General features: G+C 32.8%; 7 protein-coding genes and 1 long non-coding RNA gene across 12 annotated transcripts; 4 read left to right on the top strand and 4 right to left on the bottom strand.

The window, feature by feature from the left end:
• Positions 1–4037: 4037 nt before the first annotated feature.
• Positions 4038–5168, bottom strand: LOC149094037 (uncharacterized). Its single transcript, XR_016199140.1, has 2 exons — positions 4554–5168; positions 4038–4416 (listed from the first exon to the last, which is right to left on the bottom strand). It is a non-coding gene; the product is annotated as an uncharacterized LOC149094037 (long non-coding RNA).
• A 62-nt stretch (positions 5169–5230) lies between these two features.
• Positions 5231–7846, top strand: LOC107366614 (uncharacterized). 5 transcript variants are annotated; one of them, XM_089268273.1, is made up of 4 exons: positions 5231–5409; positions 7031–7096; positions 7177–7262; positions 7324–7846. In XM_089268273.1, exons 3-4 carry the CDS (start codon positions 7212–7214, stop codon positions 7552–7554), a joined length of 282 nt encoding a protein of 93 aa, XP_089124399.1. In that variant the 5' UTR covers positions 5231–5409; positions 7031–7096; positions 7177–7211; the 3' UTR covers positions 7555–7846. The 5 variants fall into 5 exon arrangements, with proteins under 5 accessions (XP_089124399.1, XP_089124401.1, XP_089124402.1 ...); XM_089268275.1 differs by lacking the exon at positions 5231–5409 and adding an exon at positions 5466–5776; XM_089268276.1 differs by lacking the exon at positions 5231–5409 and adding an exon at positions 5654–6936.
• A 328-nt stretch (positions 7847–8174) lies between these two features.
• Positions 8175–12877, bottom strand: LOC107366854 (uncharacterized). Its single transcript, XM_015934496.3, has 9 exons — positions 12657–12877; positions 12482–12586; positions 12324–12423; positions 10912–11273; positions 10505–10604; positions 9668–9774; positions 9082–9614; positions 8896–9018; positions 8175–8820 (listed from the first exon to the last, which is right to left on the bottom strand). Exons 1-9 carry the CDS (start codon positions 12697–12699, stop codon positions 8389–8391), a joined length of 1905 nt encoding a protein of 634 aa, XP_015789982.1. The 5' UTR covers positions 12700–12877; the 3' UTR covers positions 8175–8388.
• Positions 12878–13545: 668 nt separating this feature from the next.
• ox (ubiquinol-cytochrome C reductase complex subunit oxen) lies at positions 13546–14133 on the top strand. The gene is made up of 2 exons (XM_089268278.1): positions 13546–13750; positions 13834–14133. The coding sequence occupies exons 1-2, from the start codon at positions 13610–13612 to the stop codon at positions 13882–13884; spliced, it is 192 nt and encodes a 63-aa protein (XP_089124404.1). The 5' UTR covers positions 13546–13609; the 3' UTR covers positions 13885–14133.
• On the bottom strand, positions 14123–15708 carry LOC107366861 (serine/threonine-protein phosphatase 2A activator). The gene is made up of 2 exons (XM_015934506.3): positions 15452–15708; positions 14123–15360 (listed from the first exon to the last, which is right to left on the bottom strand). Exon 2 carries the CDS (start codon positions 15187–15189, stop codon positions 14224–14226), a length of 966 nt encoding a protein of 321 aa, XP_015789992.2. The 5' UTR covers positions 15190–15360; positions 15452–15708; the 3' UTR covers positions 14123–14223.
• Positions 15709–16779: 1071 nt separating this feature from the next.
• On the top strand, positions 16780–20115 carry polo (Serine/threonine-protein kinase polo). The gene is made up of 5 exons (XM_089268272.1): positions 16780–16988; positions 17319–17426; positions 17912–18028; positions 18363–19673; positions 19765–20115. Exons 1-5 carry the CDS (start codon positions 16890–16892, stop codon positions 19978–19980), a joined length of 1851 nt encoding a protein of 616 aa, XP_089124398.1. The 5' UTR covers positions 16780–16889; the 3' UTR covers positions 19981–20115.
• Positions 20116–20268: 153 nt separating this feature from the next.
• On the bottom strand, positions 20269–22690 carry LOC107366761 (uncharacterized). Its single transcript, XM_015934396.3, has 6 exons — positions 22593–22690; positions 22402–22487; positions 21591–21970; positions 21003–21435; positions 20744–20921; positions 20269–20650 (listed from the first exon to the last, which is right to left on the bottom strand). The coding sequence occupies exons 1-6, from the start codon at positions 22617–22619 to the stop codon at positions 20528–20530; spliced, it is 1227 nt and encodes a 408-aa protein (XP_015789882.2). The 5' UTR covers positions 22620–22690; the 3' UTR covers positions 20269–20527.
• Positions 22691–22789: 99 nt separating this feature from the next.
• On the top strand, positions 22790–24319 carry Lipt1 (Lipoyltransferase 1). The gene is made up of 2 exons (XM_015934397.2): positions 22790–23061; positions 23179–24319. The coding sequence occupies exons 1-2, from the start codon at positions 23054–23056 to the stop codon at positions 24200–24202; spliced, it is 1032 nt and encodes a 343-aa protein (XP_015789883.1). The 5' UTR covers positions 22790–23053; the 3' UTR covers positions 24203–24319.
• Positions 24320–24338: the final 19 nt, after the last annotated feature.

The raw sequence follows: 24338 nt of genomic DNA, 5'->3' as shown, positions 1-24338 counted from the left end.
GTGAGTTACTGGTTGATGTTGATGTTGTTGGTCCTGATGATGAATCTGAAGCTGCTGCTGCTGATGCTGCTGCTGAACTTGAAGCTGCTGATGATGATCCTGATCCAGTGTTTGATGCTGGTGCAGGTGCAGATGATGAGTCTGAAGCTGCTGCTGCTGAACTTGATGCTGCTGATCCTGAAGCTGCTGATCCTGAACCTGATGAACCAGATCCTTGTCCTGATCCTGAACCAGATGATCCTGAACCTGAAGCTGCTCCTGATGAAGCTGCTGCTGATGATCCTGAACCTGATCCTGATGATGCTGAGTTAGGTGATTTTCCATGCGAACCAGGGTTACTGGTGGTTGGTTTTTGACCAGTTTTTGACTCTGAAGCTGTTGTGGCTGTTCCTGTTGATGATCCTGATCCTGAGTTAGTTTTCTTGTGGCTACCAAAAAGGTCCATTGGCATTTTCATAGCGAGGTTAATAGGATTCCATCGCGATAGGCTGTTTGCATCAACAACGCTAAACGCTGTTATTGCTACGAAGCACAGAGTTAATAATCTTATATTCATGTTTTGTTGATTTCTTGTTGATACTTTTTCAACTGATACCTTAAGTGTTTCGCTGAGGGTTTTTATACCATTTAGTTTATGCTTATTTTATTTGTTCTTTTTCATCTGTTCAAAATTTGCCAAAGTGTTTTTGCCATATGATTGACTCAATTATTTACTCAGATTTAATTTCCTCTGTATTGAATTGTAAACGTGGATGAATTTATTTTCGATCTAGCTTACCAGACTAACTAGTGTTAAATTTTTCAAGGATTTTACAACTATACATCTAGTGAATATGATTAAAATTTGATCAATTGCCTGCTCTGTTTAATGAGCAGAAATTAACATAGTTTGTGAGCAAGACTAAAGTCAATAAAAAAGATACTTTGACACTTATTTTAACTATTTGTTTCTGTATCTATTATTATAATGTGCCCATCTTACAAATGCGCTTTAATCCACGAGTTCCTGTTTTCTGGTTTCATTTTTGTGACTGTGTTTTGAGTAATTTAATTTTTTAAATTAAAATTGAAAAAAATTGAATTGAGATAACTTAAACCGAGTCCAGTTTCAATGCTTTGCAACTAGCATAAAAATGCCCATACAACATACCCTTTTCAATCGAAGCAAAAGGTTTAATTTGAAACGGATGATGCATTTATATGAATTAAACAACATATTGTTAATCAATGATTTCTATTAATCATTAGTTACAGGAACAAAATTTTGGTGTTATGTTAACACCTACACAAATACGAACCTTAAGAATAAATACGTTCAAAATTATTCGTAGCTTTGCAAAGATCAGTCTAAATTACCATGTCTATTACACGTATTCACAAGTATTCAAATTCATTATCATTAACTCTGTATTTTAATATCATAGCCTTGAAATCGGAAAACGCAGACTTTCCAACAAGAATTGTCAACAATGTAAATCAATTAATCACCATGTTAAGCTTTAAGGTGCAATAGCACATTTAGTTGAAAAATAGCCAGTTTTTTGTCCTGATGGATCAAAATAAATCACTTCATTGAAATCAGAATTGAATTCGTCATCTAAAATCTATCTAGAAAGTTCTTTCATCTTGCATAATTGTGCTACTTTTTCCATGCATTTTTATCGCTTTTCAATGATATCTCGAAAACGAAAAATAATTTCGAAAAATAGATTCGATAATTGAATTCCGTATAAAATTGTGTACCATGTGTGTTCATAACAAAAAATTCCTTTCTAGGCAGCTTTGACCTTCCTCGTTTTTTCTCAATTTTATTCTAATCTGTTATTGTTTCTATATTTTTCAGGGTTCTGTATGGTAATCGATTAAATAATTTACCTAGAAACGTATTTCATGGATTATCATCTCTTCAGCTTCTCCTGCTCAATGCCAACAATATCTCATGCATACGTAAAGACCTTTCTCAGGACTTCATAACCTCAATTTACTTTCACTTTACGACAATAAGATTCAATCTCTTGCCAATGGTACCTTTGATTATTTTAAAAACATCGGGACACTTCACTTGGGAGGCAATCCTCTCGTTTGTGACTGCAATCTCAAATGGCTTTCAAATTATTTACAAAAAATCCAATTGAAACGTCCGATGCTAGATGTGCTGAACCCAAAAGGTTGTCCTGTAAACGGTTATGTCTCTAGATCCAGTTAAATTCAAGTGTCGATGGTTGACTAGGAAAAGACAAGTTGATCAGATCAAATCAACTTTCCATGCAAACACTCAAGACTACCAAAAACAGTTAAAATGATCGAGTAATTTTCAGATCATTATACAATCATTGATAATCGAGGCAATAATATCTGACAATCATTTTTGACTGTCAGTTTTAAGGGTCCACATTCAAGCTCAATGGATTGACTTGATTATATTATATGATGACTGTTAATCAATGATTATAATTGCTACTTGAACAACTTAACCCTTGGAAATGTCAATTTATATTTCATCTTCAATATAAATGTTTATCTTGCTTTAACCTCTGGCATTGAAATGCAGACAGTATTCAACTTATAATCTATTGATACAATAGTCACTATTTTCATGTGTAAATGTAAGTGATATGAAAATGATTAATTTACCCTTTTCTTTCATGTTGATAAGTATCATTAAGATTCTCGATAGATTCTTGATATATTATACATTATAAACATTATGGTTGCTGAAAACTCTTGATCAATTCCCACGAAACAATCATAAATGAAGTATTAATAATGAAATGGAGTAAAGCTTAATATTAATAATAACTCTACAATAATATCGGAAATGATCAATCCTAGCATTCTAGACTCTAATAGAGTTGAATATTGAATAACAGCAAAAAACATCAAAGATTCTCAATTGTTAATTTGACAATATAATAATGGATATAAAAAACGAGATCTTGAAGTATTTTCATCTTTCATCAAACCCAATACTTTGCTTTGGTATTAATTTAACACGATATTACATTTGAGCTGGTTTAAAGTTAGTTTTTGATTGTAACAATAATGAGTTGATTGAACACACAATGATACTTAAGTTGATGTGAATTTCCTTGTTAAAAAACGGGATCGCTAAGTGGCCTGGGTTTGGTTAGGTAAGAGTCCGCCATTGAACAACATTTGTTCACTTTATTGTTGTCATATTAACAAAGGTTTTTCATTGTGCATCTCTCATTTGTACCTTTTTTATCCTTATTATTGTAATATGATGTTGATCATTTGGTACTTTGATGATCAACTCACAGTGTATTACAATAAGAAATGGGATTGACACAAAAAAACACCCAAAATACAGATTTAAGGTGTTAATATGAGCAGTCTTGAAAGGCGTTGATGTTTGCCTTTTCACTCATACCAAAAATGCGTGTTGTTGAATACTAGAGCCTGATAATTATCATAAATGACATGAATAAAGTGTTGCTGAAGGCACCTACTAATTTTTGAATGTCAACTCTTCAAATCCTTACTCTGACTAATTGGAGTCATTAAATACCATGCAAATCAAACAAATTAACACTGAAATTTGGGAATAAAAAATTTAATCTTGGCTCTATTAGCGATTACAGAGACATTGGATTGTGGCCAAACAAAGAAACAAATCTTATTTTCCTTCTTTAAAAAATCTTTTGTTTTTCAAATGTTAATTGTATTTAGTCTTGTTAACTCTATTTAATTGTTATTCCGTTTCATATGGATTCATGTGTCTCATCTCTATGTAAGGATTTCATGTAAATTTGATGTTTCAAATGGTCTGAAAACTACAGTTTTTAAGGTATTTGTTTGCTTTCATTTGGTTCATCGTTTCACTTGCTTTTCAATATCAAAGTATCATCAGCTGTTTCAATCGCGTTCTTCTGCATTTCTTTCTCTGCCTTTTCATTTTAATTTGGTTGATTTTCAATTAAAACTTGATTATGAACTTAATTTAAGAATACAATTCTTTCCCAGTTATTTGTAATGTTAATAGCAACCAATAAGTATTTAAAAATTTACCTCAAAACTCAATTTTACAACTCGATTATTAATTTAAATTGAAAATAACTTGAACCTTTTTTGCCTCTTTTTGGTACTTTTTTTCATTCAAATGCATTATTAAAGTTTTAATAAAATGTTTCATTTACATTAAATTGTCTTATTTACTGATCCAAGTGTTCATCTTATCTTGACATTGACAAATCATGAATATTATTTGTTTTATAAAGTGTTAAACTTGGTTCAATCAAGTGAAAATTCAACCCAAAAATGAAGCTTTTTTATTGTGTTGATTGTTTAGTGTTGATTCTCCTCTAATAATCTAAGGCCCAGCCTGAAGCCATGTTACTTTAATTTAGTTTCATCAATTCCCATCATCATCACCATCATATACAGATTATCACTGAACTGAGAGAGAAACCAGAAAATAATAATGTAAATAATACATGTAAGTATCTCAAGAATAAAACAACAGTAAATTAAACACAAGAAGTTGCTGTTGAAGCTGTTGTTACCCTTAGGTTATTCATGATAAACACACTTACCTAGAGCCAATTGAATATTAGTTGAGTAAAGTTGATCAATATCAGTTTAATAATTTCATGATCATTATCATTCGTTGATTAAATTGGGAAGACAGTTTAATTCAAGGTTAGGCGCTTAGGTTAACACTTATAAACAAGGTAAAAACAGATGACTATTTTTTAAGGGTAAAAATGGCAAAAATTGAACAAATTTTCTCCTCAAAATAGCAGGTAATTATTTTGTTTCATCAATTATCTTACATAAATATAATCAATTTCAATCATCCTTATTAAATTTACACAATTGACAACGTAATTATAATCAATGTATCCTTATAAAAGTATCAATACATCAATATTGACACCGGACTTACGTTAGTATTTAAATGAAAAACAAGATGGCAAACCTGTTGAAGCGAAAGTTGAAAAATTGCTAAAAGAGCTCAAAAGTCTTGATTATCAAGTTAATTCAAATGTAATTCAATATCTAGCTTCAAAAAATTGGATTATCGTTAAACAAGGAATTAGATTAACACACAAGAGTAATAACCAAAGAGTAAGGTTATCCTACTCTTTGGTAATAACTAAAATAATAATTACAACGACATAAATAAGTAAAATTTATATCTGGACTTCATATCAAGTATCAATCATTTGGATATCGATATGTATTCATTTGGATGGAAACATTTGGAAACTGTAACTTATTGATAGTAATTTGATTGTCCAACTGTCCACATAATTTCCATTGTTTAATTTGAGTAATTAACCATCGTTAATGATCATGTATGGATATAAATTGTTGTAGGTTCATCAATCCAGGACAGCCGCGTGTTTACGCTCTAACTCAATGGTTTAAGATTGAAAATGTAGCAAGGTAAGTAATCTAATACACAGCTTGTCTCAAGATGAATTGCAAATCCAAATTGTCCCTCAAACTGATCCTCCATGTTTGGGATAAGGTGAAAATGAAATAATAGGAAAATATTGTAAACAATCAACAGTGAAATAACGATCAAGTAAAACTCGTTACATTGTCTAGGTAACTTGATAACCTTGATATTGTCTTGTTTCTTTTCTTGCCCCTTCACCTCAATCATCAAATATTGGAACATTTTGTATCCTCAAACATATGCATTTAAATGCTGACAGTTTTACCTTACCTTTGTTATTACTTAATAATACTAGGTAACCATTGAGTGATTACAAATAAATGTATTTACAACGTTTTATTATTTGTTGAGGTAACAAACTGCCTTTTTTCAGTTTCCCTTTTGTGTTGGTATTGGTTTTAATACTAGCTTCTGTAGTTCAGGTTATATCACGACTTCAGCTTACCGACATCAATTCACCTATTCTCACGCATTCATCCTCAAATAACGAAAATGACTTTTTCTCTCTTTCTTTGCCCCTTCTTATTATCATCTTTCTCTCATCCTCATCTACATCACCTCTCTAACCGTGATAGTGTTTTGGTATTTTATATCTAAAGTGTGTGTGTGTGTGTGTTTATTTGTATGGTTATTTGTGTGACTCATATTCATCCAAAATCCAATATAAGCCCTCAGAGAGAAAGAGAGAAATAAGATGATTCATCCTCAGTCTTTTCTCTTCATCATCATCTCGTGTTAGTCATATTATGAGTCTCTATTTCATTCCTATGCACAGTTATTCAGCTCAGTTTTCATCCTTATTATTCTACCTCAGTGCCATCTATCAACTCTTATACTAACCTTTTGCATTCTTTTGGCAAATTATTTGAAGCCAAGTTTTAATGTTTATTTCACAAAATATTGTTTTATTCAAGTTAATCAACATCTTTATTATTTAATTTCTCTTGTTTATTGTGACTTTATTATTGTGATTACCTTTGACAGTAAAATAATTGTGTTTAATACGAAATGTGAAAACATTTGTGTTTCATTTTTGCTGGTTGTTTGAAAACGAATGACGTTGTTTTAGGTTTTAATTTTTAAAATTGTCCTTAGCCAATTAGTTGACTATGCATTAGACGAACCTGATTTTTAATTGGAAACATGAATTGTCGGTTAGGCTGCCGATATATTCATTTGTTTGATATTGTGAAAGTGATAGTTCAACGTCAAGGCCGGTTTCTTTTTGTCATTTGATTGTTTTCAAAGAGTGTTCATTGAAAAAAAAGGTAATACAAAAAGAAATGAACAAATCAAACAGGTACAATGAATGTGGTGTTTGTAAGCAAATATTATCATCCTTGTGTGCTCATAACATTGAAAGCTATAATTGACCAATTTTCAATGTATCTTCTCAACAATGAGTATCATTAACACCATCATTGTCACACTCAGCCAAACGAACAGTATGATTTCTTGTTCAGTTTCACTCATTTCTAACCATTTTTCAACGTCCTGAGGACAAATAAGCGGTTAGGTTATTTGATTTTTCATTTACCATGAAGTTTATTTTAATAAATATCTGGTTTTTACTTTTTTCACTTGATTTTGTTAATCCTTCATCAGATGCCTTCGATTTTGGTCTTCTTGGACCTGATGCTTACAATGTCATCATCGATTCGTGTAAAAAAGGTAACTATTGAAGCTTTCACTTCTTTTCAATAATAAGTTATACTTAAATCTAAATTATTTATTCTACTTTCTGTGATTAGATTTAGAAATAAACAAAGAAGCTCGGAATCAAATAATGGCCCAATGTATCTACCCAACAATAAGAGCGTCTTCCATCAATTTTCCGGTGAGTATTATTAAGTTAAATTCACTTTTTTGTCTAATTGTGGATTTTTTCTTTTGATTAGCATGACTTCATCGAAACCTTGCAAAGGATTGAGGTTGATTGCTGGGATAGACGAGGTGATTTTTGTAATCAATCAGAAAGGATACGAGCTAATCACTGTGCAATTCCTGTTTTGTCATCAAAAGGATTCAGATATCATCTTTTCTGGCAATCAAATAAATACCCAATTAGAGCTGCTTTCAGTGAGAAAAAGGAATGTATTGCTGAAGCGATCGAGGAGGCAAACGATTAAAAATGAAAAACCAAATAAAGCCGAACGATTAATACAAGATTATCTGCTCAATATTTGTTTCAACAGCTGGTTTAAAGTGGTTGAAATCAAATTTAACTTATTTCGTACGGATTTTCGTTTCCTTACAAGACCTTTAAAAGATCAGATCATTATGTGTGAACATTTTATATACCTTTAAATAATCTTTCAGAAACTATCTTATCTCTATCATTTCTACCGCTAGAAAACCAAGAATGTAATAATTATTTCTTATTTTTAAATGATTAAATCATTTTTACTTATTTTGACTAAACATTCGATATCAAGTACCTATTAATCCATTCGCAATAACTTACTATTATTTTATCTTTTTCAATATTAGTCCAACAAATCCGACTTGAACTCAAATCTAAGCCTAAATCTGTGTAAATTGTATCAAATGGCAAGTTTTGAGCAATGAAGGGTTTGAAAGCGTTAGAATCTAATATTTCAATTTCAAGGCTGCCGTTTTCACAGAAGGATGAATGAGAAGAATGCAAAAAAAGTCAAATATCAAATAATGACAATGAATACGTTGCTATTAGATGAACTAAAACTCACATCCTCTGTTTGTTAACAGAATTTAAAGTGTTAATAATCTCTTGATTTTGGAAATTTTCATCTTCTTTTAATAACAAACGTTATAACATGAAATTTTTGTTACCCTCGATGTTAATTTCAATGAACAAAGCTAAACTGGTCGTGAAAGCGACCAATCGATCCCAAGTTGGTTCATTTTTAACTTGATAAGTTTACTTAACCCTTGATATTGTTTTTACATTATTTTAACGTTATTAAAATATAATATTAAAATATCTATGGCTCAACGGCTCTTTTATCATTGTCATCAACGTTGATTAAAATTTCATTTTCGGTTGATTGTTTGTTAGCATTAGTGTTATCATTTTTGGTTTTAAAGTACCAGGCCAATGCTTGATGGACAAAGTAATATTGATCCTCTGTTTCAATCATATGAGTTCTTTGTTTCCGCAATAGGTACAGTTGTCCAAGCATATCAAACTTATTCTCGGCCAAACCCATTTTTATCATTATATCAACCATAATGTAAGTACCAGTGCGTCCAACTCCAGCTGAACAGTGGACTACCAGTGGACCTTTGTACTCCAATTGTTTCCCATCAGATTCAATTGTTTCAATTAGATCAATCAAAGCTTTTGGACTTTCAGGAGCACCATGATCAGGCCAATTAATATTGTGATAATGGACAACCTCTCGACTTTCATTGTCCTGTTTAAAACAAAGGAAGATATTATTTGAGTTTTATTTTATTTTTATTGCTTTTTTAAGACGATTTGTACTCACTTTAGTCATAAGAAATCGTCGACTAACAAAATCAGGCGATTCAGTGTTTGTAGACACATGTTTAACCTTAATTTTTCCGTAAGTAATCTCATCATTCTCGGGCCAATATTGGTCACATTTGATCTGGAAAAAGCAGAGAAATTATTTTTAGATTTGTTGTTAATCTTAAGTCAACAGTTGTCTTACTCTTCCATTCTCATAGATACCGGTTAGCATAACAATTTGGCTACATTCTTGTTGCCACATCATTTTCCAGAAATCATTGAAAGTCCATGGTAATGGGCCTTGAGTTGCTATGTAACTTTTCAGTGAATTGTAACCATCAATATAACTTGCATTAATATAATCAGTTGGCTTGGGATTGGTTGATCCTTCCTCTTTTTCAACTTCAGGTTGACCAACTTCCTTAGCATTTTCACCATTTTCATCATTATCATCAAGCAACAGTTTAACTCGATTAAAATCGTAAGCTGTTAGGTAAACATAACGATTTTTCTTTCGATTTTCAGGTTTGTTTCCTATCATGGAAGGCATCTGAATAAACGGGATTCCATTGAATTCGGTTTGAATGGCTGACAGATATTTAGGATCGGATAGGTTAGCAATTAAGGTGGGTAAATCAATGATATTATGTTCAACCTCCATATTGATATAATTTGAGCCAGAGAAATATGTTGCTGATTTACAGTTTTTTGAAAGGCCAGTCAGTCGAGCTTTATCTAGAAATAAGTAATTAGTAATTTTGAAATCACTTCAGGGGCTCAATATTTACCAGTACAGCGTTTGTAGAGATTTTTGTCCTTGAATAATGAACTTCGATGGCGTTTACTCCATATCATAACAACATCTTGCCACCTTATATCGACTTCTGATTGTCTCCTAAGAAAAATGAAAGAAACAGATTAATTATAATCCAATGTATTGCTTCATCTGTCTTTAGAATCATGAATCTCTTTGTTCATTCAATGTATCAATAGGATTAATGTTTCTTCTGGTTCAATATATTTCTGTCTAGCTGGAATTGTATATTTAGTCGATTAACCAGCACGGTACGAAATGGACATCAGCCTGAGCAGTTTACAGCTATTTAGCTGGTACAGATAATAATGTTGAAATTTTTCCTTCAATTCATTTTTGACTATCATTTATACAAATCTAAAATTTTGGGACAATATCATTTTATTAATAAACATGATGATTGATATCGAATCATATATTTTCTTGCTCCCAATCAACAATTAACCTATCATTTTCCTTGACCATATCATAACTTAAGAGACAGCTAAATAAACAAGCCACAAATAGTGCTTTGAAATATTTTAGTATTGAGCAAGTTTTACCTTATAGCACTTATAGCAATCAGATATGACCAATTTCAAGGTTAACAGTTGATTTAATTATAACTAATAGCTAATCCAGATAATCTGCTTCAAACGGGATCGAGAGTTCAGCATATAAGGCAAGTAATTCTGACTTTGTTTCAATCAAGAGTCAAAATGATTAAAATACCTGACAGTAAGTCATTGTTTTCAAGAGACATTGGGAAACATTGAAAGAAACCAGATAAAAACTGATCTAAGACAAGGATTAGATTAAAGGTTTTACTTACAGATAGTAGATGAGTCCAGCAATAATGACAATTAGAATTATAATTAATCCAATGAACAGAGCAATTAGGTTTTTAATTAAACGTAGTTCACCTGATATTACTGTTGATGGTAAAAGCAAAATAAAAACAAAGTAAATGTGAAATTAGCGAAACAAAAACTAGTTTAGAAACAGGTTTAGTCTGTAAAAAAGCTAGAAAGACTATGATGAGTCAAATTATAAAATAAAAACGTTGACAGATGATAATAACTGATAGCAGTAAACAAAACGATGATTAACAGGTTATCTTTTTTTGTTACAATTCATATGCTTGGAATTATAACAATACTTATGATTGTTAGTCCAGATTAAATTGTTGATATCAACTAAATAAAACTGAATTTAACTTGAAAATAAAAGTAAACTTACAAATGACAGGTTGAGAAGGATAAAAGCGAAAAGAGTTGTCATCTAAAAGCACTGCCAACCCGAAACGGTATTGCCTATTTTTCCTAAGCGGTGGATTGAGGTAGTTATTGTCCTTAGACTGTGAACCATGTGAGCCGATTGTGACAGTTGATGCTTCATTCAATTGATCAGGTAACAATTTAAGAGCAGCATAATATAATAAACCTAATTGCGTTGATTCTTGATAAGACAAAGTGTAATTGGTAAGCTTTGCCCCTTCACCATTTTTTTCAACAATTTCACCCTTTTTGGGTTCACTTTCACTTGAATCTGGTTTGGTTCCTTCATTTGGAATCATAATCTCAACGACAACATAATAAGATCTAATTTGAAGGATGGAAGATCATTAATTGTGATGACCATAATGATTGAAATGATTGGTGAAACAGGAATAAGCATAATTTTTGAACATTCAATCTCTCACACAGTCAACGCAACAGTTCAATTAAAGGGTTGTTTTTTGATTATCACATTGTTTATTCAACATGAGAAATGATTAACTACATTCGATCGATTGTTTAAGCACTCTGTTAGCTGGTTAAACTATGATTTTCAAGTTAAACTGATTGCTCTGCCGATGTGGTTGGTGTTGTTGTTGTTGTTGCTGCTTGGTAAGCTGAAGGATCAAGTGTTTTGGTACCACAACAAGCAACTAAATTAATTATGATTAGACCAAATAGGAAGGGTGAAGCAATAATCAATGAGACAAACAATTGAAAGCTATCTCGGCTTAATTGAGAGTAACGTTGAGAGACGGTTAATACTGAGGTTAACTTGATTGGATAGCCTACACCAAAGATTTGACAAATATAACTACCAGATGATGATGAAGTTACATTGTGAATTGTTAGAGTATTAAGATGAAGTGGAGGACCATTTGTTGATGATTCCAGTGTGTCTTGTTCGTTAATTGTAATACCTTCAATAGACTTTTTGGTTAATTTAACAATTGGCTGTGATGATGGTAAAGCTGATTGAAAGGACCAACGGAAATAAACACGATCACCATAAGTTATACAACAAGTAAATTGTATTGACTGACCCGGAGCAACTAAAAGGCGTTTAGGTTCAATCCAAGCTTTTGTTGCAACAAAATCATCAACAATTTGGGTTGAATTATCATTATTTGATTCACAAGAAGCATTATGATGGCTGAAAATGAGAGTTAAAACGACCAAGAATGAGAAGACAAGATGACAACAGAAAAATATAAGACAATAAAAAATGAATAACAGAAAAAAACAAAGCAACAACAACAACAAAAAGCTATGACTAGCAGAGCAAAGATGAAATGTCAGCTCAATAAAATCACTCTTATTGCTGTTTCAGATTTAAAATTGAAAATGTACCAATCTAGTGAAAATATACTCAACTGAACTCGCTTGCGAAGTTGCTCAGCCACTGGAAATATCCTTAAAGCAACAGAATCCTCCGAAATGGTAACAATCTCTGGTTCATTGTAAAAATTGGCATCTACGAAATGAAAGGTTATGAGATTAAAATGTGATTTTGGGTTTAATTTGTTATTTACCTGTAGCATTAGTAATCTCGGTTGGTTCGGTTGAGGTTACTTCTGGTGGTGAAGTTGAGTTTGATATCGGCTCAGAACGAATCAGCCGGTGGCCACTTCCAACCTCTATTAACGATTAAACATAGTTTTGTATTATTAATTTGGGTTGACAGTTGAATCAGTTGTTTTGTCTAACCTGTTAATGTAAAAATGGTCAAAAGTGTTGTCAGCAGGAACATTTTTTGATTTGGCTTTATGGATCAAGATAGGTTATACATTGAAATTTAATATGAACTTGATTTACAACGTTGGTTTAATACTTTAAAATACATGGATAAAGATTTAATTAAGATGCAGGTTGATTTGGAAAATTTGCATGATTAGTGGATATGATTGAACTGTAATTACGAGTAAATTGGTTAGTTAACAGTTGATCCGGATAAACGTAAAGACTGTTTCCTGTTGTAATAGAGACGCTATCATCCTGTGAACGGAACCTGACAAAATTTACCATTATTTTAATCTATCAAGGGCATTATTTACTATTTTTCAATCAAATCATCTTTCACCAATCAATGGTTCAAAATTTTCATCATTTCCTGATCTCATTATGCTGAATTTAACAGATTTATTTGCTTATCCGACTGAGATTTGAAATCCCAACAATTTAAGTCTTAATCTTCTTCAGTCAAGTTAATCTTCAATTGTTTAACCTTATTTCCATTCAAAAGCATGTATTGTATTAAGGGGCAAGAGTTGACTAAATTTTCCAAGACAATTTGGATGATTCATTACAAATTTTAGGGTTAATCAGCTCAAACAGAGATTGAATCAAGCAAAAGGCGCAGAAGCTTTGGTTTATTTTATCGATTATTTAGCAGCTCTTTGGATGAATTTTGATATTCAAAACGGATAATAATTATTACCAAATTACTAATCAAACTATTTATCGCTGGCTTATTATAAAATTAACGTAAATCGATTAATAATTAACTAAAATAATTTGAAGTAAAATTGAATTGCGCGGTTTTTCCAACGGTAACGACCTCTACAATTTGTCTGTATTGACCTTTAACGAGTCTGTCTACTGGTTTGGCTTTGGTTTGGTTTTGTGTTGTTTTGATTAATTGTGATTAAAATTGGCTAATTATGGCTGTGTCTAATTTCGTTTATAATACTTTTTTCAAAAAATCGTCTTCTGCTGCATTAACAGTTGTGGTGGGTGCTATCCTTTTTGAAAGAGGAGTAGATGCTTTTACCGACAGCGTCTTTGAATATTACAATAGAGGGGTAAGTTGTTTTGCTATATTTATCTTTAGGTTATCTTAAATTGTCCTTTTCTGATCAATCGTATTTTCTTTTTAATCCTGCAGAGACTATGGAAGAATATTGCACACCTTTATCCACCAAAACCCGAAGATTAATCTCAATGTTGGCTGCAATTAATTAAATTTATTAGTTCTCCTCATTGGGTTTGTGGATCCGTGGATAAAATATAATTCATCCAATGCCAACTTGAAGGACATCCCTTATTTTTCATTTGTTTTGTCAAATCTGTTATGATCCGGTTTACTTCTGATGTATTATATTCTATCCAATGTTTGGTTTAAATCTGATGATATTTTAGGAGTAATTTATGTTCAAATTAGTAATAAACTAAAGTTCTATTGAAATCAGCTCAATGTTTATTTCATACTCATTTAACTTTGAATTGATACAATTACAAGAGCAAATTACAGTTAGTTGTGATAGTCGCTCATTCATCACCTAACAAGGTCCCACATTAAAATTCTGGGACCAAATACTAAGTGCTGGACGATTGGAAATTTGTTGAGCACTTCATCAGTGTACATTTTCAGAAGTCCACGATTAATTTTGCTCCAATTTTCTACTCCACTTATATTCCAAAGTTGGTTTGAGTGCTCTGGAAATGGACCTTTCTTGACTTGGTGAATAAAATGGATGGCAGCAAAAAACATGTATGTAGATGCATTATCCTCGGCAACTTGGGGATCCGGAAAATTTTTAGGCTCAAGCTTTGGATGAGCTACTAGTTGTGAGCTACCAAATAGAAAAGGTAAAAATTGAAAGTCGTCTAAAGAGTAGACACCATGAGATCCAGCAGGTTCTAATTGATAAGTTAATTGTATCTTGCGACACAGAGGCATATATTTTACAGAAAATAGAGTTAAAATTTCTTGAGAAACGATTTTCGCTTGATCTACAGGCAATTTCATATTGTCTTTACATATTACCAATTTATAAAGACCCATTAAGAATATGATGAATGATAATTCATGCCCAGTTCCATAATCAATACGATGTTGATTACCAAAAGATTCTTGTAGGTATGGTAATAGTTCACTTCTTTCGGATATTTCATAGTTTTCTTCCAACAAATTCTGACACTTTTTCTTCATTCCATCACACCAAGTTCGGAAGGCTTTGTTACCAAATCGTTGATTTTTGTCCCCTTGGATTGGCTTTACTTCGTCAACTAGCATGGTTAAATCATCGAGTAATTCTTTCACTTGAACTAAGCAAATTTCCTTTATTGACTCGGCATTATCCAGTCCATTATGAGCACCTTTAGCGAAATCATTCAATTGTTTTATAAATGCCGAAACATCCTTGTAACCCTGACTTTTAAACCAATGATCCATATCAGAAACGGACAAAATCCGTCGAACACAAACTACAGTTTCATCTCCTGTTGATCCAGTAGCCATTTCCGACAGTATTTTAAAGCAAGTTGACAATTTTACAAATAAAATACAACAAATGAATTAAATGAAACAAAACGGGTACTTTTGGCGTTTGAATAATCCCAATATCAATCTTTCTTGTAACATGTATTAGATTAGGAGAGAGAAATCCAACTGTTTCTTCCTCTGTTGAGCCTGCCAACAATAAAATAACAAATGAGAATACAAAACAGTTACTAATTTATTCAAGAATGGTGAGAGTTAGAAAGAAATTAAAGTTACTTACCCTGAAATTCAGGCAAAATATTACAGATGATCCAATATTGAAGAAATGTAAACAAAGAAAGCAAGGGAACAGAAGGATGTTGTTGATTAGTTTATAAGTGTCATTCACCTGTTAATTTCACCATAAATTTACAAAGCTTAACACCATACTTTACAAATCTTAAAGATGTGATTAATTAATGAGCCAGACAAGTTAAACTGCAGCCCATTAATTACAATAACATTCCCGATTCCTCTTAGACAATTGAACAGTTTATTTCTTTAAGCCATGCGTAGTAGTGTTGGTTTTTGAACAATTGTAGACTGATTTTATCAGGGACCCGTAAGAAGTTTTAAATCGATGCTCTTGTAAAAATCATGTAAACCAGATGGGAATAGACTACCTTGCCTACAGATCACTAATGAAATAAATAATATGCAACCTTTAGTACCAAATTTTAGCGGAACTTAACTGTAAACAGATCATGCTACATCGTCGTTGACAATCTATTGTACAATCCGTTCTATCCAATACGACAATGGATATCAAAATGGGATTTTTGATATCCTTTTGATTATTGATATAAATCGACGACTTTTCTGGAAGCGAAAGTTTATAAAGATCTGTTCTTGGTTCAACCAAGAACAGGTCTTCATGAAAAAATGAATAAATTGGAGCCTAGTGTCTTATTTGATGAGGAGAAACCAAATAAGGCAATAACTGCATTGTAATATATTTGAAAGTTCCGTCATTTCAGTGAGAACCAACCTGAATTACCTCCTGAAAAGGAATGAGGTAGCGAAATGAAGGTGCAAATAAGTTATATGTTGGTTATAAGTACGAATCTCTTCATAGCTGAAACAAATCGAAGAACTATGTGACTTTTCTATCCAGAACAATTCTGCATATCTCGAAGCTCCCTAAATTTTCAAAATTCAGTTATGAAACATCGACGTTTCATGGCAATGCTCCAGCTTCAATTTCAGCACCTTATTATTACTAGAGGCCGGAGCGTCACCATAAATTATTGATGTTTTATAACAGAATCCTATTGGTATATACGGTGGGCCAAATTTTGAAAATTTAGGGAGACTGCCTTATAATAATATTTCGATATTATTATAAGGCATGAAGGGTGACGGTTGACGGTTGGAGATATTTGAATTAATAAGCAACCGATGAAATGATAAAACGTTTTATTATTCAATACGCTATTGTCATGGTGATTAAGTAAACTTTTAGAATAGTTTGACCGTTAGATGTCTCTGCAAGAAAAAGTTTAAACTGCTTGCTGGACGCGCCCTTAGAGAGCAAATCAAACTGCTTTACATTTAAACCTTAATAAACTAACGTATTTTGTTAGAGCCAGTCTAACCTAATACATTTTTATCTTCTAACTGTTTTAAATACAATTTTTGAATGTTAATTTGACTTTTATAATTAAATTTGATTAATAAAAATGTCTAACAAACGTAATGAAGTTCGCTATGATGTTCCGGACATTGTTGTTGATCCAGGGACCAAAAAACGTTATCGAAAGGGCAAGTTTTTGGGTCGGGTAAGTTTCTTTTGTTGTCTTAAGCTTTCTTATTTCTTGCTAGCTTTTTATGATGTAAGTGGCTTCTTAGGAGCAAGGCCATAGGTCAATGTTTTTACCTATGGTTTTAACATAAGCTTTAACAGCCTTTTAAAACAAAGAGTTTTTGCAAACATTCTGCTTATTTTTTTTGTTTCAAACTTTAACTAATTTTGTTTTGTTTTTTTTTGTTTCTATTTGTTTTACCATCCGTTCATTTAATCTACTTTTCTCTGGATTATTTGGATCACTTGAAATGACCTGTCATCGCTGCCATTTACTGTGTGTTTTCATCGCTGTTGACCATACTAGGGAGGATTTGCTCGGTGCTATGAGCTTACTGAAATTCCCTCGGAAAAGATTTATGCTGGTAAAGTTATTGCCAAAAGTCAAATCAAGAATTCGGATCAAAAGCAGAAGGTAATGATGAGATGACATTTAACGTTTATTAGTCCGATGGTCATCAAAAAGGAAGAGAAACAAGATTGAAGTCAGGCTCATCACCTTTTTTGTTACTTTGTTTTACGGTTTACTTTTTTCAAAGTATCCAGTTCTGTTACTCAAGAGGATTTTGCACCTCATCTTGTTGTTTCCATCTCTTCTCTTACATTTCTTTGACTTTCTTTATTGGTCCGTATGTTATTATCTTCCCTCTCTTTTTCATCTTCTTATTACATAACCTTTAAACTTGGTTTCCTTTTCTTTCTTCTTCCTTTTTAATCCATTGCATCAGGATATTCCTTAAAATCTATCTGACAATTGTCATTCATCTTTAATTAACTCTAATGCCTTATCATGGTTAAAAAATGATCCTCTTGCTAGTTCATTCACTGAATCTAATTATGTTTTCCTCTTTCTTTCTCTCCCTTTTCTATTATTTTCTTTTATCAACCATTTCTCCACAGATGAGTCAAGAAATTGAAATCCACCGTAGCATTAGCCATAAACACATTGTAGCTTTCCACACTTATTTCGAGGATCCCAATTACATCTATATCATTCTCGAACTGTGCAGTAAAAGAGTAAGCATCAATTTAATATTTAATTTCAAAATTGTCTGCGGATATTTATCATTTGAAATGCATGTGTTTTGCTAAAATTTTAGTTATGTTTTTCCTAGAGAAAGTTAATCAATTATTGGCAGTTTGCAATATCTAAGGTGACCTTAATTTTGACAATCACCTGTCAATTTTTAGCCATCAGTTTTCAAAGTAAAATCACTGCAAAAATTGTTACGATAAATATTTCGCTAGATGATTGCGTATCGATGGTAAACAAACATCCATGCGTTTGGATTAAAATGATTTAAAGCTAATAATAATATTTCGAAATAATTTATATTTGCTCACTTTTTAGTCACTCATGGAAATGCACAAAAGAAGAAAAGTTTTCACCGAACCTGAGGTTCGATACATTGTGACGCAAATAGCTCTTGCCTGTCAATATCTTCACACGAATAAGATAGTTCATCGTGATTTGAAATTAGGTAACCTCTTCCTTAATGAAGACATGGATGTTAAAGTTGGAGATTTCGGTCTGGCTACCAAAATTTCAAACGAAAAAGACAGAAAGTTGACACTATGCGGCACCCCTAATTACATCGCTCCAGAGGTTCTAATGAAGAAAGGTCATGGATTTGAAGTTGACGTTTGGTCTCTAGGCTGTATCGTTTATACTTTGTTTGTTGGTAAACCACCATTCGAAACTAATGATCTCAAAGATACGTACAAAAAAATCAAAAACAACGATTATGAGATACCTAATTATGTTCCCGAGGATGCCCGTGATTTCATTCGTCAAATGCTCAAAGCTGATCCTAGTGAGCGTCCATGGATGATTGATATTTTGAATGATCCTTATTTGACGAAAAATTATGTACCTTCAAGGCTGCCTTTATCATGTCTCACCACGGCTCCTCGTTACAATAACGGACGCCTTTCAATCATGCCAACAGAGTTTTATGGCTCTTCGAGGAGACCTTTGGGAGAGAAAAATACTGAAGTGCCAGCGGTCAAAATCAACATTGAGAATGCGATGGAGAACAAAGCACCAACTGCTCCCGACAAACCGGCTACTAACGGTCAAAACAATAATAATCAAGCTGCACAGAATTATGCTAATAATGCTCATCAAGCAAATCAACTGCCGAAACCTAACGGTGCTGCCGTCTTCTCCAAGGATTACAACTTGAAAGAGTTGAGTGAACAATTGCATATAGTTGTAGCTGCTCGAGCCGGTGAAAAGGAAGAAGGTGTACCAGATGATGCCGAGGATCCAGCCGCTACGCCACTTGTGTGGATCAGTAAATGGGTTGATTATACTGATCGTTATGGCATAGGATATCAGTTATGTGACAATTCGGTTGGAATATTGTTCAATGATATTACTAGACTTGTTTTGCTAGCTGATGGAGTGAACCTTCAATATATTGAACGAGATGGAACTGAATACTATCTTACCCTCGATTGTTACCCAACTGATCTGTTGAAGAAGAAAATCACTTTACTCAAATATTTCCGTAATTATATGAACGAGCATCTACTTAAATGTGGAGATAAAAAAATTGATCTTGAAGAAAAAGATGAACTAACCAGATTACCTTACCTAAACAATTGGTTCCGAACAAGGAATGCTATAATCTTCCATTTAACAAACGGAACCGTTCAAGTAAGTAAAATATACGCTTATTGGTGAACAGCTTATTCTTATGTTTGTCCACGAATTTCTATTAACATTTCTAAATTTCTTTCTATTTTAGATGAATTTCTTCCAAGACCATACAAAATTAATTTTATGTCCTCATATGGGCGCTGTCACCTATGTAGACGAGAACAGAGAATTCCGAACGTACAAGTTCTCATTGATAGAGAAATATGGATGCACCAAGGAGTTGTATAATAGACTTAGATATGCCCGTGATATAGTGGATCGTTTAATGACCCATCGACTGCAGGCCGGTATAACCCGTAAATAAGCTGCCAAAAAACAACCTAACAGAACAAGCGAGGTTGGCGAGCCTAATCTAGAGGCGCACATCAGTCCCTTTTTACAATCAATTTATTTTCAATCTAATTTTTTAATCTAATCTATTAAAAATACCTTTGAATTACCTTATAGCGCCCTCACCAACGCCACTTTGTAAGCTTAACAAAATTGTATTGGGAGAATCCTCTTCTCCTCTACTCTTTGACCAGAACTATTGATCCATCAAATCTGATCCATATTTTTGAAAACAAAACAATTCCATTTAACAAACAAACAATTATTTTTCAATCATATTATTATATTTTTGATAAATTGATAGTCTTTTAAGCAAGAATCAGTAAAAATTGACAATCTTATTGCCTACAAGTTCTGTTATAATCTTGGCGATTTGGATTCGACTTTTATAATGTTGCCTGCACTGTAGTAATGAGTTGAGATATTCAAGCGACAAAAGGTTTATGTTCTTGATTACAGCTTTGAAAATTACTTATAAAAAACTCCGTTGATTAAAAATTTAAGTGTTATTGATTTGCGGTTTAATCACTTGATGAACTACTGCTCCATCCTTTGTGTTTAAAGCCATGAAATTTATGAAACTTGTGTTTGAAAAATTTGGGACCTTTGAATTTATGTTTGTAAAGTTTTTTCAGTTTCTTCATCTGTGAATTGGAATTAAAGAAAAATTAAAGAATTAAGAAACTGAAACTTAACTGAAAGAAATATCATCATTACAGATAAAATACAATACTTACAGGTTTATGCATAACAGCAGCTCCTAAAGCTGCAGCACCGATACCAGCAGCTATACCTCCGATTGGTATTGGTGATGATTTTTTGTGACCACCAGAAAGATATTTTGATCCAGCCCCTAACAGCGAGCCAGCTCCGAGTGCTGTTGCGGCTCCTGTCAATGCTGCTGACATGCCTCCACTATGAAATAATTGATAAATGAATGAATTAAAAATCTACAATTTTTAAACTAATAAACTCTTTTAATAATAATAATCGGACCTATGTTTCTGAGGATATGGATAGCCACTTTGACCAGGATAACCTTGTCCTTGGCCAGGATAAGCTTGGCCTGGTTGCGTTGGGTATCCTCCTTGGGTTGAATATCCTCCCTGAGTTGGGTATCCCCCTTGAGTTGGATATCCCGCCTGATTTGGAAAGCTTCCTTGAGTTGGTGGTGCTGGATAAGATGACGGTGGTGGTCCATAGGGCCCACTAGGTCCAGAATGTCCAGGCATTACCATAGTACCACCTGTTGGTGGATATCCTGCTGGACCTGACTGAGGGTAAGGTGCTGGACCGGGTGGGTAAGCAGAGGTGGGTGGAAAAGGAGTTGAAGTTGGAGGATAAGGCGGCATAGCGGCTGAAGCTCCTGTTGGATAAGGTAAAGCGCTGCCAGATGGCCCAGAAGGATAAGGAGGCATTCCTGCTGAACCTGCAAAAAAGATCAAGAACGGGTTTAGATAAAAAGTGAATCATCTTAAATGTATCCAGAACAATTTAAGAAAATTTTCAAAAGTCATTCCCAACATGCATTGATAATATGCAATGATCTAAATACTAATAATATAGAATATGATGATTAATTACCAGAAGGATATGGGACTTCAGGTCCCATAGGAGGTGCCGAGGGTAAAGGATTTTCTTCAAAAGCAATGCGGCCTATGCTTGTATCACCATCAATAGAAATGTGGCTTATTCTATGTATTGACATTCTATGTCGAAATTCAGTAAAGTGAACTCCGTTAACAGCAATCTTGAAGTCATCATTCTCAACTAGAATAATTATTTCATAAGCTTCATTGGCGGTAAATGGGAAAAAAGATCCATGACTTTCTTCAGGACCCCAACGGCCGTTTTGCAGAGAATTACGAACTACTCGAGGAGGTGGATTGAATACTGGACTGAAGTGAAGTGCGATATCATCTCTCGGGTTAACCGATGGTCCGCATTGTAAATTGATCGCAAAACTGAAAAAAAAGGTAAAATCAAATCAAATGTGTGATAATGCAAAAATAAATGTTTGCGAAAACCAGATCTTGATCTATAAGAGCCAGTTAAACTCCACATCATCAAAGAAATCAGCTGATTGTCAATTTCAAATCTTTTATGAAATTATTGAAGTTCTCATTAAGGCAGGTTGATCTATATAACTTTTTCCAAGAAAAGTAATGAATGTCTTTTAAACAAGACTAAAAAGATGATCTAGTTGCAGAAAATCGATAGAGCGGCTTTCAAAAGTCAAGACAAACATCACAAAATTGAAATAATTATTCAACTAATTGAGCACAGATAGCAATGAAAAGTTCGTTATGGAGAAAAGAAACTAGAACAAATCAGCATAAATGAAGACACTTGCTCGGAAGTAAAAATTCATTCGACATAATCAACAGTAATTTACCATCTTGATGAAGGGCTAACTCTTCCTTGGATTCTGATTAAAAGGCCAGGACGAATTTGATTGAGTGAACCAATGAATGGCAACACCTTGAGATTAAATGAGAAAAAGAGCAAAATAAACAATATTGTTGTTAAAAATCACTATCAGATAGAAAGCTTTTATAATTTATTAATTGGTTTATTTTCACTTACCGGGTTTGATATCGGTGGTTGTGACATTTAAATAACAAAAATTTACTACGATAATTCAAGTCGATCAGATGATATTATATAATAACAGATAGCAAAAAAATTCAAGGAACAAGGAAATTTTTCCGGTTGCTTGGCAAGTCAAGTAAGTTACAAGCTATAGTAATACCATGGAAACAAGTTTATCAACACTCAAGATGTTTCAGGTGATTTCTCTATTCCCTCGAAGATAACTTGAACTTATAAATCTGATCGAATTTTGGCCTTTTTTGAAATTTTTTTCGTTCTAACTACAAGTTAATATTTTGTAAATATTTTTGTGGAAACACATGACTCTATAAATGACTTCAACATCAGTGTTTCTGTAACTGTTTTTGTTTTGTTTTTTTACATTGTGTTTGACTTTCGTCGATATTTAAATTTTGATGATTTTTAGACGATTGTGAAAAATATGACAATTCATCATGATCAGGTGATTGTAGCACATCTTATGGATTTCCTTCAGAGGAATCGTTCAAATATTACGGTTAATAATAGCCAGACTCCTTTAAGAAATATTTAGCCTAATTTTTGCTTTTTGGTTTTCCAGAACTCTCTCAACTAAAATTGGTTACTCTGATCAAGTGTTGAATCGTTCTGTGATCATCTCAACCAATGATAATATTTACCGTAATCTTGCCCTAGAGGATTGGCTCTATAACAAATATCCTGTTGTAAATAAATCAAAAACCTGGTATCGTTTGTTGTTATGGCATAACAAACCTTGTATTGTACTTGGTCGTCATCAAAACCCTTGGAATGAAGTCCACATTAACCGTTGTCAAACACTTGGAATACCTATTGCAAGACGTAACAGTGGCGGAGGAACAGTTTTCCATGATTTAGGAAATCTTAATTTGTGTTTTCTCTCAGACAAAAAATCTTACAATCGAAAAAGAAACAACGAATTGATCATCAGAACTTTAAATAAATATTATGGAGTCAATTGTGAAATATCCAGCCGAGAAAATTTAATCACTAAAGATGGTGGTTTCAAAGTTTCTGGAACAGCCTCAAAACTTAGCTCATTATCAGCATATCATCATTGCACTTTAATGCTGAATGTTGATTTAACATTAATGGTTAAAGTAACTAAAACTGGTTGTCATTTATTCGAGAACAAAGCAACTCCAAGTGTACATGCATCCGTTGAAAATTTGTGTTCAATCTGTCCAAGTATCAATATGAATAATTTTATTTCTAATATATCATCAGAATTTATCAACGAATTTGGAGATAATGGAATCATTGAAGTCGATCCAGATGACAGGAAATTTAACGATATCGATGCGAAATATGATGAACTGACCAGCTGGAAATGGATATTCGGTAAAACGCCAAAATTCGAAATTACTTATGAAGATTTCGGGATAAAATGCAAACTGGTCGTTAACTATGGATTAATTGAGAAAGTTGAAACTTTGCCATGTATGGATTTTTCGTTTCTCAAGGGTGTCAGATTTGTTAGAGAAGACGTTATAGCTGGTTTCATTTGCAATGAACATGAATTTGATCAAGATTATTTGGTTGCTAGGTCATTAATAATCAAAATAATTGATCAAATTTATTCGTGAAATGTAACTTTTTTAATCTTTTATAAATTGTAAGATAAAAGAAGCTTTTTGGAAAGAAGAGAAAATGTTCATTTTGATCTTGTTAGCGATTATAAAAAAATTATCAGTTTACTTCAAGTTTCAAATGTTTCCATTT

Source organism: Tetranychus urticae, chromosome 2 (assembly GCF_039701765.1).
Source record: "Tetranychus urticae isolate SD_2017Ah chromosome 2, NJAU_TeUrti_SD_1.0, whole genome shotgun sequence".
Taxonomy (NCBI): Eukaryota; Metazoa; Arthropoda; class Arachnida; order Trombidiformes; family Tetranychidae; genus Tetranychus; species Tetranychus urticae.
This window is presented reverse-complemented; position numbering and strand designations above follow the sequence as displayed.

What these genes read in the sequence shown, in the direction of transcription:
- LOC107366614 (XM_089268273.1), top strand. Translation starts at nt 7,212, where the DNA reads ATGGCCCAATGTATCTACCCAACAATAAGAGCGTCTTCCATCAATTTT. An exon ending in CGTCTTCCATCAATTTTCCG is followed by an intron (nt 7,263 to 7,323) that starts GTGAGTATTATT and finishes TCTTTTGATTAG; the next exon opens with CATGACTTCATCGAAACCTT.
- LOC107366854 (XM_015934496.3), bottom strand. Translation starts at nt 12,699, where the DNA reads ATGTTCCTGCTGACAACACTTTTGACCATTTTTACATTAACAG. An exon ending in TCTCTACAAACGCTGTACTG is followed by an intron (nt 9,615 to 9,667) that starts GTAAATATTGAG and finishes ACTTATTTCTAG; the next exon opens with ATAAAGCTCGACTGACTGGC. An exon ending in GTATCTATGAGAATGGAAGA is followed by an intron (nt 9,019 to 9,081) that starts GTAAGACAACTG and finishes TGCTTTTTCCAG; the next exon opens with ATCAAATGTGACCAATATTG.
- ox (XM_089268278.1), top strand. Translation starts at nt 13,610, where the DNA reads ATGGCTGTGTCTAATTTCGTTTATAATACTTTTTTCAAAAAATCGTCT. An exon ending in TTGAATATTACAATAGAGGG is followed by an intron (nt 13,751 to 13,833) that starts GTAAGTTGTTTT and finishes TTAATCCTGCAG; the next exon opens with AGACTATGGAAGAATATTGC.
- LOC107366861 (XM_015934506.3), bottom strand. Translation starts at nt 15,189, where the DNA reads ATGGCTACTGGATCAACAGGAGATGAAACTGTAGTTTGTGTTCGACGG.
- polo (XM_089268272.1), top strand. Translation starts at nt 16,890, where the DNA reads ATGTCTAACAAACGTAATGAAGTTCGCTATGATGTTCCGGACATTGTT. An exon ending in ATTCGGATCAAAAGCAGAAG is followed by an intron (nt 17,427 to 17,911) that starts GTAATGATGAGA and finishes ATTTCTCCACAG; the next exon opens with ATGAGTCAAGAAATTGAAAT. An exon ending in TAACAAACGGAACCGTTCAA is followed by an intron (nt 19,674 to 19,764) that starts GTAAGTAAAATA and finishes TTTCTATTTTAG; the next exon opens with ATGAATTTCTTCCAAGACCA.
- LOC107366761 (XM_015934396.3), bottom strand. Translation starts at nt 22,619, where the DNA reads ATGTCACAACCACCGATATCAAACCCG. An exon ending in AACCACCGATATCAAACCCG is followed by an intron (nt 22,488 to 22,592) that starts GTAAGTGAAAAT and finishes TTTAATCTCAAG; the next exon opens with GTGTTGCCATTCATTGGTTC. An exon ending in CTGCTGTTATGCATAAACCT is followed by an intron (nt 20,651 to 20,743) that starts GTAAGTATTGTA and finishes TCCAATTCACAG; the next exon opens with ATGAAGAAACTGAAAAAACT.